The sequence below is a fragment of the Plectropomus leopardus genome, chromosome 5 (genome assembly GCF_026936395.1).
Source record: "Plectropomus leopardus strain MGB_pleo_1.0 chromosome 5, ASM2693639v1, whole genome shotgun sequence".
NCBI classification, from domain to species: domain Eukaryota; kingdom Metazoa; phylum Chordata; class Actinopteri; order Perciformes; family Serranidae; genus Plectropomus; species Plectropomus leopardus.
Window position 1 is genome coordinate 23,657,118 of NC_142180.1, and position 15,888 is coordinate 23,673,005.

Consider the following 15,888-nt stretch of genomic DNA (forward strand, 5'->3'; position numbering starts at 1 on the left):
AGTTTCCAGTGTCCATGAGAGATGACTGGTTGGAGCTCGGAGTGACATCAGAGTCACATGAGTTAGTCTGTGGTGAACAGCAGTGAAATGTCAGTCATGCAGACCGACAGCATTCCTCTCTACACACCCCTGCTTTTTTACCAAAATGATTCTGCCATGTCTTTGTGTGTGTAATACTTGCACACACAAACAATACATAGCTACATACAGGATGATAAAAGCTATTTAAACCATGTTTTTGTTGATTTATTTAACATACTTTTTCTGTCGTAACCCGTTCAAATAATGGTTTATAACTGGACCAACAAGTCCATCTACTGGAAAATGTGTGTGACAACAGACCTGTAATGCCCTCTTTTTAAACACAGGGTGTGATGTGACACACCAACAACCGCAGGTATAAATAGACAGTTACTGTTTTTGTTTTTTCCTGTGTCGTGGTGTGGCTTTGGTCTTCCAAGTATTCGATCGCACGTCTCTGTTAGCAGGAATTGACAGCTTTTCACACAGTTCCTAATTCAGACTGCCTAATTACATAACTGCTGCATGAATCTTTAACTCTTCTCTTGAAAAAAGTTTTGCTCACCTCAAAGTGATGGAATATAATGAAATACTTTACTCAAGTGCTGTACTTTAGTACAAATTTGAGGTATTTATTTTCTTTCCATGCCACTTTCAATTTCTGCTTCACTACAATTCAGAGAAAAATGTTTCATTTTTGCTTGTAGATTTTTACAAAAGACATGAAGAATTTATACTAAATGTTTGCTAGAAATAAAACTATCCAAAAGCTTATACAAATACTGCTGCAACAATTGGTTTAAAACAGAACAAAACATGTCAAAGCCTTCATTCCCCATTTAAATCAGAAGATAATAATAACAATAATAATACTGTATACAAATAATAAATAATATAAAATAAATTATGATTAATTTATTGACAGAAAATTAATTGGCGACTTTTTTTTCATGTTTTTTAATGTTTTGCTGCTTTTTCTTTTAATGGTTTTGTGCATTTGTTTTGATGTTTTGGTTTTTTTTGCGAACTTTTACAAACCAATCTGTTGATTAATGGAGTGAAATAGTCAGATTAATCCATAACTGAAAACAATAATTAGCTAATAGTTACAAATAATAATAATAATCTAATCAAATCATAAAATATATTATAATATGACAGCCACAGGGGACATTTATACTTATGCTTATACTTATACTTTGAAAACTTTAAGTGCATTTTGATGACTATATCTTCATACTGAAATAGTTTATATAATGAGACTTATACTTGAAATTGAGTACTATTACAGTGAGGTTTTAATACTTTTACTTAAGTAAATGTTTTGAAAACTTCCTCCACCACTGTCTCTTCATCATCTTTGTCAGCAAACTGGATCAGATCACTCAATATCTTATAACATCCTCTATCAATATAACTTAATATTGTGTGTTGTCTTTCTAACAGGACCAAAGACAGCATGTACCACGCTCTGACCTATGCCACCATCCTGGAGATGCAGGCCATGATGACTTTTGACCCCCAACACATTCTGACTGCAGGAAACACCATGAAGGAGGCCCAGGCTATCTGTCAGCGGTGAGACTTTCCCACATTAGGGTGAAATAATAATGCCTGATAACCAGCTGATGCACCGTGACAGGCTTGTTTTTAGTTCCTCTCTGGTTGGCTGCAGAAGTGAATGTTGTTTTTCAAAAGCCAGTCAGTGCAGAGATAAGACAGCTTAGAGGCAAGGAAGTGTATTTTTTAAAGTAATAAAAAGAAATTAAAAAAAGGCAGATCAAACATTTAGAAATTCAGTCTCACAATGTTTTATCTTTTGAATGCTGGTTCTCATTAGTAACATAATACCAAAACCAGAGAACATGCTGAGGTCATCCACACTCAATGACCAAAGGAATGTCACAAATGTCTGTAACTCCTGGAGCCGCCTCAAGAATCTACCATGACTCAGAGCTGGAGAAACGTGATATCCCATCAGCCCACCCAGATAAAAACCTACTCTTCTTCAAACTAACACTGATCTGAGATCAGAGCTGCAGTTTCCCATTTCAAGGTTGACTGTAACTGTTCTTGGGAAATTTAATACACAATCAGCACCTTATGGTAACTTCAGCTCAGCATGCTGTATTTACTGGAAAGAGGCTGAGTCACTGATTTGCATAGAAACAAGATAAGCAAAGACTTGCAGGATGGTGCCATGCTGCTGTAAAACAGCTCTGAAGAATTTCAGCCAAACAATCCCACCGATAACCCCGTGGCTCGACATCTTAGTGAATTTCACAATTCCAGCGACTCTTTATTATGCATTGAGGACATTGAACACATTAAACCTAGCGATCAATGTAATATAAGGATGTATATAGATTAAAGATTCAAAAAACATTTTTTTCTATCACATAGTGACAGAAAATTGCCTTCAGTTGGGGACTCAAACAACATAAAAAAGCGTACACATCCATTAAAAAAATCACACAACAGTTCCACAGATCAATAAAAACACGTGTACAAAGCTACATTAAAAAAGGAATTATATTGCGGCGGGAATAAAACAGCTCTTGTAAGTTTTATATATAATGATATTTATTTTTTTGCCAGGTCGTCTGTTTTCATATTCTCTTTGGTCACTATGGTTTTTTATTTCTTCTGTTTTTACCTGTCATCATCTGGTTTACGTGATGACTTCTTATTGGTGCCTGCCACTATATAGGTGGGGTCACACCTATAATACATATGATTTTAAAGCCACGATGAAGACCGGTAGTTGTGGAAAGATGTACATTTTTTTATGTAATTCCTCCACGTTTTTCACGTTTTTCACATTTTTGGAGTGCCTGGATTTTGTTCCTGTTTTCCAGGTTTTTGACCTATGTTTTATTGTAGTCTACAGAGCAACTAGTCGTCTCTCTCTTTTTCTAAGCCTACTGTTTAACTCATGGTAATGTTGTGTTTTGTTACTCCTCCATCAGGCACCGCAAAAAGTCCAGTTTCTCCAAAAGCTTCACAGAAGGTCAGTAAAGTCCTGTGCTGACAGGATGATTGATAAGTGTTTCACCATTATTCCTAAAAACAGATGGCACATACACACATGTTTGGCCATTATGCTGACTCAGTATAACTATGACGTTATCATTTTCACCTCAGAGGAACTGCACGCCGAAGTTTGTTACGCCGAGTGTCTCCTGCAGAGGGCAGCACTCACCTTCCTTCAGGTCGGGAGCGCACAGAGAGCATTCCTCTGAAACTGTCACCACTGATACTTTAATCTTTATGCAAACTCACTCTGTGTCTCTGCTCTCTCTTCCCTCTCCTGCTTTCTCTGTTCAGGATGAAAACATGATCAGTTTCCTCAAAGGTGGAATCAAAGTGAGGAACAGCTACCAGACGTACAAGTGAGAATCTAAAACCCAGACTATCATTTCGTTCTCATCTCATCCCACTTGTGTTGTTCCCATTCTCTCAGCAGACGTCATTGTTTCCTTCTTCCTCTTTGCTTTGTAAAATCTGTCTGTGGCCTATATCTTTACCTCACAGAGAGCTTCACACAGTCCTCCAGTCCTCTGGATACTCCCATGGTGACAACCACGGCCATTTTGAGGGCGGTGTTAAACTGGGCGTAGGAGCCTTCAATCTAGTAAGTAGAAGGCCAAATCTTTGCGTTTGTGATGGGTTAAAAGAAGTTGTTTGCATCACGAATTGTGATACTTCCAGAAAGTATCATAGTTCAACAGGAGCACATAAAGAGCAAAATATGAGCACAGAGTGGCTATAATGTAACATGCAGACAAGTAGTTTGTTATGAGTTTAGTGATCCTCATGCAGCAGATATTGTTCAGTGTCTGAATATAGCTCATCACATGCTGTTGTTCTTCCACTCTCTTGCATATTTTTGTTTATGAGAACCTGAAGCATAAAAAAAACTCTCAGAATGGAAGCCCATGTTCACCAGTATGATTAAAAACATATACTGTTAAATCAATATCATAAAACACTTTCTCAGAATAATGACTTTTATTGTTTGCCATTATTTCGTCATATGTAATCATTATTTTGAGAAAGTTTTGCAATTTAAACACTTAAAAAGATCCTTTTTTTTTCTTGGCACACAGGCGAAAATGAGCTGCCAAATCTTTGCATGCACAGAAAGTCTTACTCTAGAGTTTCAAAATAATAGTCCAGGGCTGTGATCCTCAGTAGGGGGTTCATGACCCCAAGGGCGTCCTTGGAGTTAACGCATCAAAATATTGTTTGATAAGGGGCACTGGTGGGCTCAACTGGTGAAGCGGGCGCCCCATGTACAGAGGTTGTGTCCTCACCGCAGTGGCTGCAGGTCTGACCTGCGGCCCTTTGCTGCCAGTCATCCCCTCCCTCTCCCCCTTTCAAGCTTGTGCTGTCCTACAAATAATAAAAAAAGCCAAGAAAAAACCTTTAAAATGTATTATTTAATAATTAAAGTATTAATTGAAGTGAAAAAAATTAAATATGTCTGAAAATACAGATCAATGTGAATCAATCAAACTTATAGCAAAGATAAATTGTTCTTTTCATAAAAAAATCAAAAAACACACTTATTGTACTCAACATAAATGATAAGCTAACTGTTACCCATGAGTTCCCTGTTTAGTCACATGAGCTAGTTTAAACTTAATCTCTGTGTGACACATATCCATAACAGCAAAGTCAACAAGTTAGCTAACAATTATGTACTATTGAAAAATATTGGCCAATTAGCTCTATTATTATTCCATTCCTATAAGCAAGAGACACTGACATACCATCCACCTCAGAAACCACCAGCAAAAGTGCTCAGGTTGATGCTAATCCTGCTAGCCATGCTGCAACTGCTGCTGACTTAGTAGCAGCTACAGGCAAGTGCAAACGAGAGGACCCTGGTCAAGGGCCACAAAACATCTGATCATGTTCCTGTGATTTCTTCTCTTGTGTACTTATTTGCTGTAACATTAAATAAGTTTGTAAACACGTTATTAATGCACAGCCTGTATGGCCATTGTACAGTATGTTTACCAAATTTGAGATTTTTTTTTTGAAACCACTGGTGTTACAATGAGAGAGACAGAGGAGGACTCCTGCTTGTAGGCTTTCAATTTCACAGCTTGTTTGCTTCCTGCAGATGATTTCCATGTTGCCCACGCGGACGCTCAAGCTGCTGGAGTGGGTCGGTTTCTCTGGTAATAAGGTGAGTTCTACTGATAAGTGAGTTACTGCTGAAAGGCGGAGCAGCTGAACTGAGGGAGTTAGAGATGCTTGACACAGGAGGGATTGTTGTGCTATGTGAACGTCTTATAATGATGGAATAGTGCATGAATTATGCCTGTAATTTCAGCCTCACTGGTTCATTGGTTAAAAGTCAAATCTTGCTTGTGATTTGTGGTGAAACTCATATGACTACTACTGAGCTGACGATGCTGAAACTGACACGAAGCGAAATGAAACTTTTACAACTTGATGAGTGAATGGCTTAAAAATCCCTTTGATCAGAAAAAGTAATGACTGTACCATTTGTCCAGATCACAATTTTCTATTTCAATTATTTCTTGTGCCAATTTTTTTTTTTTTTTTTAAATGCTGTCCCTATTGATTTGGTTTATGTAAGCACCGCACAAAATAATCTGAAAAGTAATATTAATCTGGGTTTTGTTCATGATATTGCTTGGGGTATTATTATCAAAATATGATTGATTTATCTTCTGTTTGCAAAAGTAAATCATTTTTTCTTGACACTGTGACCTTGCATATCCTGGATATGTTTCATTATGTGCTTGTATATATTTTGCACACAAGCCTATCTTTGACAAACTGCATCTCTGCTCAAATTTGATGCCTTAAAGTGCTCTGGTAGACAAGCAGATGTTGCTCATTCTTCAGAACAAACTTAATAAGAAATCTATAATGTTGTTCTTGCCTCTGTTATTTTCTTGCACAGAACATTTCTTCTAATTGCATTAGTGTGTGCTGTCGCTTCCACCAGAAGATCTCTCCTGAAATGAGACTCAATTCAAACTCATGTTATCACGTCTATGTGTGCTTTTGTGTGTGTTCATGCAGGAGTTTGGTCTCCAGCAGCTTCAGGAGGGCTGTGCAGAAAGCACATTCAGATCCTTCCTCTGCAACATGCTGCTGCTCTGTTATCACACCTTCATGAGCTTCATACTAGGTGAGCAAAGACGCACTCAGAGCTGCTGCCAAACACAAAAACAGACAAGGATCTTAGCTGGTTTTGTTCTCTTTATGTCTGGCAGGCACTGGAGAAGGAGACGTTGAAGATGCAGAGAAACTGCTGCAGCCGTATTTAAAACAATATCCGAAGGTTTGCCAGAATTGCCTGTTGTTTTCTTTTCTTTTTTAGTTGTGCATAATTAGAAATGTTTACAAAAATACTGTGGGTGGTATTTCTCCCAGGGATCCATCTTCTTGTTCTTCGCTGGTCGAATAGAGGAGATCAAAGGCAACTTGGATGCTGTGAGTGTCATTTCTGTACACAAACAAAACACAGTCACCACTGCACTTTTCATGTGGAAAATCTGTATTTCTATGCATCATGCATTACAGATTTCTTGATGTTTTGAGCCTGTATTTGAATATGGATACATGACTTTGTAAAAATCATGTGGTCATCATCCTCTTTGTTCTCTGAAGTCTGTTTGAGTTGAGTCTGCCTCCATGTCCCACTATGCTACAGCAAAACCTTCTTTATAAATATGTGACTTTATGATGACTGTTGGATTTTTACCTTATCAGGATAACTGTTGACATGTAGTTTATAAATATTTAATGGAAGGCACATTTGGGTTTATCTTGCAAAGCAAACATTGGCGGGTCGACCACACACAAAAACAAAGTTTGTGCCCTGCTTTTGCATTTTTAAATATTTCTGTTTTTTTGATTTTGAAGTGCAATGCATTCACTTTTATAAAAACTTTTATATTGAGTTTTTTTTAACTCAGAATAATGAGAAAAGTTTTTATGAAAACCATTATTTGATTATATTTTTTTGTGATGTTATTTGTCCCAATTTGTAAATGTATTTGAAACTTTTATTTTGCTGCCCAACTTGACCAGGGCTGGGGCAAAAGAGATATTGTATCTCAATGGGGCCTTTCTGTTTTAAAAAAGAAAAAAAGCATTAATACATTTCTAAAAAGTCTCAGAATTCTGAGAAAAGTTTTCAGAGAAAAACATTCTGCTCTTTTTTTCTCAATAATTACACAAGATAATAATCTTGAATCTTGAATCTTATTATCTCGTGAATTCAAAAAAGCAAAAGCAGCTTTTTCCATGAAAACTTTTCTCAGAATTCTTAGATAATAATCTAGATAGATTAGATCTAGATAGGGAATGCTTTACTCTTTCACAGTTTAATATGTAGAAACATTTGCTACATGATTACATAGAAGTTATGGAACATGTGTCTTATTCCAATTTAGTTGATAAGTTCACATGTTAAGTACTTTCGGACAAATTTTTCCCACTGCTTAACAAATAAGTGCATTAATAATATAATAACCAAACTGAAAAGAAACACTAAAAATGTATTGCCTTAATTTTTCTAAAATATGGCAGTAGCAACATACAATATTTTAACATGAAATGAGGACAAATGTGTCTGTACACTTTGAGTTCAGATTACTTCTTCCCATTTGAATGTGACTTAGTCCTCATTGACCGATTAAGTTAGGCCCTCTGTGTCCTCTTCATGTATCATTGATCCATTCAGTCATGATTTATATGAGATGCTCACTACGTATTAACAATCACAATGAATATGTTTTAAGATGGTGAAATCCTTGATGGTTTGTGTGTTTCCAGGCTATCAAGCGTTTTGAGGAGTGCTGTGAGGCCCAGCAGCAGTGGAAGCAGTTCCACCACATGTGTTACTGGGAGCTGATGTGGTGCTTTACGTACAAGAGGCACTGGAAGATGGCCTACTTCTACGCTGACCTGCTCAGCAAGGAAAACGCCTGGTCTAAGGTGGGTCACCACAGTGTCAAATCCAAATAATGAGGAAGACCTAGATAGGCAAACGAGAACATGTCGTAAAAAAGGCAGTTATGAATTTCTGAGAGATGAGCTGCAGTACTCTCACCTTTTATTTAAAATAAGCAAAACAAGTTGGATAGTTTTCACCTGGCAGCAACGATACACAAGAGAAAATACTTTAAAGGGACATTTCGCCCTGAAGTCAATATACATATATTTCCTCTTACCTGTAGTGTTATTTATCTAGATTATTTTGGTGTGAGCTGCAGTGTTGGAGATGTCAGCCATAGAGATCTCTGTCTTCTCTTAAATATAATTGAACTAGATGGCACTTGGCTTGTAGAGCTCAAAGAACCAAAAAATACATTTGAAAAACTCCAAAAATGTTGTCCCCATTAAAAGTTTTTTTTTTGGGAAGGTCCAAGAACAGAGAGATGCTGTATGCTGTAATGCCCTCTGAGGCAAATTCAGATTTGTGAGATTGGAATTTACAAAAAAAATCGAATTGAATTCAATGTCTCTATTCAGATATCATGACCCAGTTACTCAAGATAATCCATAGACCTCGTTGTGACCTATTTTCTCTACTTAACTTCAACCACCAACATTATCACCACACAGAAGGAAGCATGCTAGCCCAACTAGCACCACTGAGCTAGATGGCATTACAGCTCAGCTGAGGAGGACGCTGTTTATGTTGTCATCTCTTCTAGCCACAAGCAGAAGCCTCTGGTCCATGAATAGATGCACGCTTCCTTCTGCATGGGGATGCGGTTAGTTGGTGTAGTTTAATAGAAGGAAAATACTTCCTACATGAAACTGTTCACAGCAAGGTCTGTGGATTATTATGAGTAAGCAGGTCATGATTTCTGGAAAAGGACATTACTGTTAAGTTTTTCAAATGTATTTTATAGCACTGAAAGAACCACAAGCACAGTGCCATTTAGTTTAATCACATTTGAAAGAATGCAGACACCTCTATAGCCGATATCTCCAACACTCTGCAACACACAACAAAACAATCTAGACTGATAAATAGCACTACAGGTAAAAGAAAAGAACATGCATTTTTGATTTTTGGGGTGAATTGTCCCTTTAAATGTTTGATAGTGACGATAATAAACAAAACGGCATTACTTTGTAAGCCATTTAGAGAGCAAGTCAGCAGCTTGCAGGGGCTGAAAAACAAAATGTGTCTCAAAACCAAACTTAAGACTCGTTGTGTAGTCCTGATTTGACTGTAAACTCCTCCGTTGTGTTTTTTTTTCTCTCCTTATCTCATTTAAAAAGGAAAGATGGGATTGCAGTAGTAACCACTTTTCTCCTTCCCTCAGGCTACCTATGCATATATGAAAGCAGCCTACCTCAGCATGCTGACGACGGATGATTGCCTAACCTTCGGGGAGACTGCACTCACTCTGTTCAGGTATGAAGTAAGAGCTCGCGCACTGCAGAGAAATAGAGATGAATCACTGTGACAGTTATGTATCTATGATATCATCGTCTCGTCTTCTGGGAAGAGATTACTGTTGGTAGAGAATATGAACATAATATTATAATATCTCTGGAAATGAATTGGGTTTTTTTGTCTTTTTGGTACACACATATTCAAGTGTTTTGTGTTTTGTTTGGACCATTTTTAAAAAAATCTGTGAAACCGTGTCATATATTGCTTCCACACTACTGCTACTTATGTATGTATGTGTGTTTTTTTTATTGCATTTTAGGCAAGTCCCAGGGCTGAAGCAGAAAATAGCAGGGAAATCTTTACCAACAGAGAAGTTTGCTATCAGGAAAGCTCGTCGCTACCTCGCAGAAAACCCCATTCCTCTTCCTGCTCCTCCACTGGTCAGTCCAGGGCAAGATTACATGCCACTGATTTACTTGTAGCATCACTGGATGTTTACATAGTTACTACAGTGTGTTGTATTGTTTCTTTTAAAGGTCCAGCCTGTAGGATTTAGAGGCTTAACCACGTGCTTATGTTGCACATGGAAATTAGCGTAAATACGTGGTGTTTTACCAATGCTGTATGTTTATTTTTTGAAAAGGACTGTATGCATCTAAGAAGCAGAAACTCTGCATTTCCTATCACGAAAGAAGCGTTTTTTTTTTTAAAGGACACAATGCATAAACTGACTTGGCATCCAGGAACCTCAACAACAGACATAGGAGGATAATGCACCATATGTAGACCTGAACATCCACCATCCAACGGGATATATTTGACAAATTGGGATAATAATGTTTTGCAACCATCCTGACATGTTGATCTACAGTAGCACAGAAAGGACAATCCAAACATTGGCTCTAGATAGGACCATTTGCATTTTTATGTTCTCCTTCACACTTGGCACACAGGTTTCAGTTCTGCAACCTCGCCACTAGATGCCACTAAATCCTATTCACTAGACCTTTAAGTAACTGGATCAAAAAGTATCTTGGAAATTAGTAGTTTTAATAGGCTTTGCTTGATAATAAACTCTCTAAGCCTCCTTATTATTTCTATAGGACAGAAATTTTTCATATTCTGACCATGGTTTGTACGATTTGTGTGAATTTGTGTGTTGTCCAGGAGATGATGTATATCTGGAACGGCTATACAGTCATTGGCAAGCACAAAGACCTGACTGAAGGCATGCTGAAAACCCTGAATGAGGCGCAGGCTAAACTCGAGAGCATCCCAAGTAAGAGCCAAGAGGATAATTTTGATGGATACATTCTCATTTTGTTTCCTTTTGATATCAATAGGCTTAGCTGGATTGTAATTGTTTTAGGTTCTGTCTTGATGCTATGTTTATTGTGAGCATCTTTGAGAATTACATAATCTGTAGATATAATCTTTTTGAATGTTTGTCCAGAATGACATTTACGTGTAATCTTTATGTTCCTCACTGTGTTTTTCAGGGTCTGAGTTCACCATAGACGATCAGTGTCTGCTGAGTCTCTTGAAGGGACTTTGTCTCAAACACCTTGGGCACCAAGAAGAGGCAGAACACTACTTTACCCTCGTCCTCTGCAAGTAAGCCTTTCTCGGTAATATGCACGCACAGTGTATGCATGCTCAACCAAACCAGAAAAACAGATGCTTTAGTTTCCTGCAGAGTTTCGTCACCAATTAGCGTGAACATATTCATTTTAAATCCTCCGGTAAATAAATGCAATTCTGTTTTAAAAAACAACAACAGCACAACAGATCATCTCCACACATACTCTAACAAGTTTGTTTTGACATTATCTGCAGTGAGTCTCAGATCAAGTACGACCACTACCTGGTTCCTAATGCCCTGCTGGAGCATGGCCTGCTGTGTCTGGAGCAAGGCAGAAACGCTGAGGCTGTCAGACTCCTAGAAACAGCAAAGTAAGTCTGTCTTTCTACTAAAGCCAATGGCAAGAGTGCTGAAACTCAAATTTGTGATGTGATAGGGTCTAAAGTCCATACACAGTGAATTGGGAAAGATGTTACAGATTACACTGAGAGCACCCACGGGAATGTTTTGACTTTATGTGTACATTTTCTGCATCAGAACCAAGAACATAAGAATAGAATAAAGCTCATTTAGTTATTGAAAAGAAATCAAACACTCTGCTTCAGACTTTATACCCTGTGACTTCACAAGCTCGAGGCTTACTTCTCTGGTTTCTGGCTTTGAGTGCGAGTCGTTCTTGCTCACAAATATTGATTGTACTTTCCGAGGCCATGAAAATAACATGTTCAAATTCTTAATTTAGGTGTTTTTTCTCTTTAAAATCTATGCCTCATATCTACAAGGCATCACTTGACATGTTTTTTTTAGAAATAAATATGCCACATCTGTTTATCTTTGGTTTTCAATTAATACAACAGGGTTCATACAAGGTACTTGAGGTGTTTGAGGTACTTGAATTCAACACTCAGGGATTTACATCCTTGAATACCTTGAAAATCAGACATTTTTTAACTTGGTCCTTGAAAAGGTACTTGAGTATAAAAGAGGGGCAACAGAATGATAAATTATTTTATAAAATGTAATAGAGAATCGTTTAAACTAGAAAGCAAAGAACAGCTGTGGTTGCAATTATTTGTTAATGCTCTATTAGCAAAAAATCAGTGGTAAACACCATTACATAGTCAACACCAGGATGTTTCACTAGCCTGCAAAACACTCACACCGAGCACCAGCAATTAGTGTAAGATTTAAACTTTAATTCGGCAGTTTAATAATAATAATAATAATAATAATAATAATAATAGTAATTATAACAACAACTTTATTTATATAGCACCTTTGACAAACAAAGCAAAGCAGAAATGGGATATATAAAGGGTGATAAAACAACAGAAAGCCAAACAGACCTATTGAACACATGCGAGAAGAAACTAGGGTAGAGTTAGAATAAAATTAAAAGCAGAGGACATATAATACAAGATGCAGGACGCATAATGTCAGTATAAAATAATTCAAAGAAACAGACCAAGTACAATAACAACAGTAACAATAAAAGCAATAAAACCACAAATATAAGGAAACAAAAGAGATAAAATTTAAATTAAAAAGGTAAAATCGATTTTAAAAAATAAATAAAAGTAAATAAAAGACAAAATAAAATCGTAATACATTGATTTTAGGCCTTGGTAGCATGTTTACTCCATTTACGAATGTGCACAATTTTCTCGGAACAGATGGTTGTGGATAAAACAATTTCATCCTTGAAACTCAAACGAGGGCTTGAAAAAGTTCTTGAAAGTCCTTGAATCTGACTCGCCCTTGTCTGTGCGATCCCTGATACAATTATCTTACAATGAGTGTTAAAATAAACCGTATAATTTGCCTTGACTTGATTGTGAACCGTCTTTGTGGTTTATGGATCTATTACAATGTCCATGTATGAAATACGAATCTAGATTAAGTTTTACCCTGATGTGATTTTAAATTACTCTCTTTGCTCTTTTTTTAGGCAAAATTACAAAAACTACTCGATGGAATCACGGACACACTTCCGTATTCAGGCTGCTCTGCACAAGGCCAAGGGCACGGCAGAGAACGGCATCCACGTTCCCTCCAGCCCATAACAGACAGAGGAGGCCACACTAGAGCAGAGACAGCTTTCTATTTCCGTAGTCCCACAATGCAACACCCAGCCCCGCCCAGCCCCGCCCATTCAGGCGGGTTATTTGCTTTTTCTTCCATCAGAAGGGTAGGGCAAAATGGATGCTTGTTTTTCTCATGTGTGCCGACCTTTTGGGCAGCTGCAGCTCTGTGTGGCTAAGGCAGGTTTGCTGATCCCTCTTCCAGAGATATATTATGATGAACTCCACTTATGTGTGTGATTTGAAATAGAGAGATGTTGAGAAATGTGCCTATATTTATGAAACATTGCTTTTAGCAGGCTTGTTTGTCCAGCACTTTATCCACCTGTGAGGGGCGCACTAGGGTAGAAAACAAGGTGACACACAGTATAATATATATGTACTGCAGATTGTCTCCACTGCTACCCCAAAAATGTGCTGTTCAGGGTGGTCTGGTTGGATGTGATGGAGCCAGAGTACCAAACACCCACGTATAAATTACTGACACTAACTCCACCCAGCCAGCCAGCAACACTATTTGACCTGGTTGCGACAAACCTCTTAATTTGATGTAAATTAGAGATTATTGTTAAAAAGACTTGAGTAGATGAGACGTTACTCATAATTATGTGTTGAAAAAATGATTTACATTATATCATGCAACTCACAGCCTGGTCCATGACAACTATGTGACTTTTTCATACTGTGTCATTTAATACAATTTAGTAGACAGGTTTCCCCTATATTGAGATATTTTAACAACACCAACATGGCCCAATTAGATTTTTTTTTTTAATGGTGGATTATTTTAACACTACATAAGCTGTGGATCATAGTGTTTCTCAGAGTAGGAGAATATTTGATTGTTTATTTTAAATTATTTTTCTGTAACACATTGAAATCTGGTTTGATTTCTTTAGAAAACATAGGGGGAAACGTAATGAACAACCTGGCAAGAAATGTCCCACAAATTGCAAGAAATTTGTAGATTTTGAATCATTTGAAATAAACTGGAGATGAGGTCCGTTAAACTACATAATTATTATAATTATATATAGAAAATGATGTTAAAGAATTATCATTATTTTTTTCAGTCATCTCCTTATTTGTTTTTGTTTTTACTGTCCTTTATATTTTATTAAATTATTTCTATTTTATTATAATTTCTTTTCATTCTACTAATTTGGTAATTTCTGGGACAATTCTTCTGAAATTCCTCATTGCCCCTCTTCCTGTGTTTTAGAAAGAAATTAAGCCAAATTACTCAGGTTTCAAAGGGTTAAAACCTACTGAAACATTGAAAGACTCAATTTTACTCATGTGGAACATTTTCTTTCAGTCTCCCCTTCTGAAGAAATAATTGAATCAGCATTCCCATTGTATTTACAGTGACGTATATCAGCTTTCGCACACAGCTTTGTAAATCAGCCAGCCATGCAAACTCTCCAGAGTCAAAGAAGCAGAGTTACAGTGAGAGTTGTTCTTTACATTTATATACTGTAAATGGCACCTTTTACACAAATTGTCCCGTTTTAAGAGGACAGATGAATGTGTCTTTTAGAAAGGCAGACTCCCTCCTTTTCTCCTCCTGGCGTGTGGGATGGGCTCCAACAGTACTTGAGCTTGAACAAACAGGCCATTCACGCCGAGCAGTGAAGGACTGTGCGCTTGTCCGCCTGCTGCATCTTTAGTGAGTGAGGAAGCTCTGAACGGGGACCAACAGTCTTCCTGCTTTGTGAACGTCTTCTGCTGCTCCTGTATCGGCCATGCTTGAGTACAACCACCTATAGACGGACACGAAACTTAATAACCACACTCCTGTGTCAAATTATAATCTGTATATGAACAAACACTTGTAATGATTGATGAGAAGACAGAAAGGGGTCAGCTCTGAGGTTATTTGAAGGGCTGTGTCTCAGCACCAGAGTATCCAAAACCTAGAGATGGTGTCTCAAGTGTTGGAATTAGAGCGCTGCTGATTTATTCATGATTAGAGTAAGGTTTGGGATTCAAGACGATGACTAGGAGTCAGTTTCTTATTTTCTTTTTTTTTTTTTAATGGTGAAGGAAAGGTTATTTCAATATTGTTTTAACAGCTCTCTAGAATATTTCAATAACAGATTATCTTTAATTTTCTGACAATTAATTAAGCTTATTTTTCTTATTTTTCCCTTTGGTTTTGCAGATATAGAAGAAAGAAACTAACCAAATTAAGTGGCATTGTGATGTTTACAATCAGCATATTTTATTGGGCACGGCTACTACTGAGCAGAATGACATTCCTGTACATACTGAATGTTTCTAATGTAATTTAAGATAAAATAATGACAAGCAACTTAAAAAACATCCCATTTTGTGTTGTCTTTTTTTTCATTTGTGCACCACAAACAGAAACACAAAATACAGTGTGTCCAGTACAAAGTGGTTTTATTCCCAGAACAAAGAGGCACTGCATGCTTACAAATATTTGCATGCATCTAATCCTGGAATACTCAACTTCCTTTGCTCAGGGGCCACTTTTTTAAAATGCTGGAAAGCTTGAGGCCATATGCAGCAGCACTATATATGTCTCTAGGATTTTATGATATTTTTTGGATTTTAGCCCGTTTTTAAGACGTTTCTAGGATTTAAGGACGTTTCTAGGATTTTAGGATGTTTCTTGAATTTTAGTATGTTCATGGGATTTTAGGAAATTTCTTAATTTAGGATGGTTCTAGGACTTTAGGATGTTTCCCGAATTTAAGGTCATTTCTCGGATTTAACACATTTCAGATTTTAGGATGTTCCTAGTATTTTTAGTACATTTGTAGGATTTGAGG

General features: G+C 37.2%; 1 protein-coding gene across 2 annotated transcripts in view; it reads left to right on the forward strand.

Annotated features, from left to right (window-relative positions):
* ttc39a (tetratricopeptide repeat domain 39A) overlaps positions 1-15,415 on the forward strand; it is a 34,267-nt gene extending 18,852 nt beyond the window's left edge. For both annotated transcript variants that reach the window (XM_042480962.2, XM_088077776.1), the window contains 16 exons: positions 1,468-1,599; positions 2,991-3,031; positions 3,166-3,233; positions 3,349-3,413; positions 3,556-3,655; positions 5,153-5,218; positions 6,088-6,196; positions 6,282-6,349; positions 6,442-6,501; positions 7,849-8,010; positions 9,354-9,445; positions 9,747-9,867; positions 10,595-10,706; positions 10,927-11,041; positions 11,264-11,380; positions 12,958-15,415. In XM_042480962.2, the coding sequence (XP_042336896.2) occupies positions 1,468-1,599; positions 2,991-3,031; positions 3,166-3,233; positions 3,349-3,413; positions 3,556-3,655; positions 5,153-5,218; positions 6,088-6,196; positions 6,282-6,349; positions 6,442-6,501; positions 7,849-8,010; positions 9,354-9,445; positions 9,747-9,867; positions 10,595-10,706; positions 10,927-11,041; positions 11,264-11,380; positions 12,958-13,072 (1,543 nt within the window). In that variant the 3' untranslated portion in view covers positions 13,073-15,415. The remainder of the gene's footprint in view (positions 1-1,467; positions 1,600-2,990; positions 3,032-3,165; positions 3,234-3,348; positions 3,414-3,555; positions 3,656-5,152; positions 5,219-6,087; positions 6,197-6,281; positions 6,350-6,441; positions 6,502-7,848; positions 8,011-9,353; positions 9,446-9,746; positions 9,868-10,594; positions 10,707-10,926; positions 11,042-11,263; positions 11,381-12,957) is intronic.
* Positions 15,416-15,888: the final 473 nt, after the last annotated feature.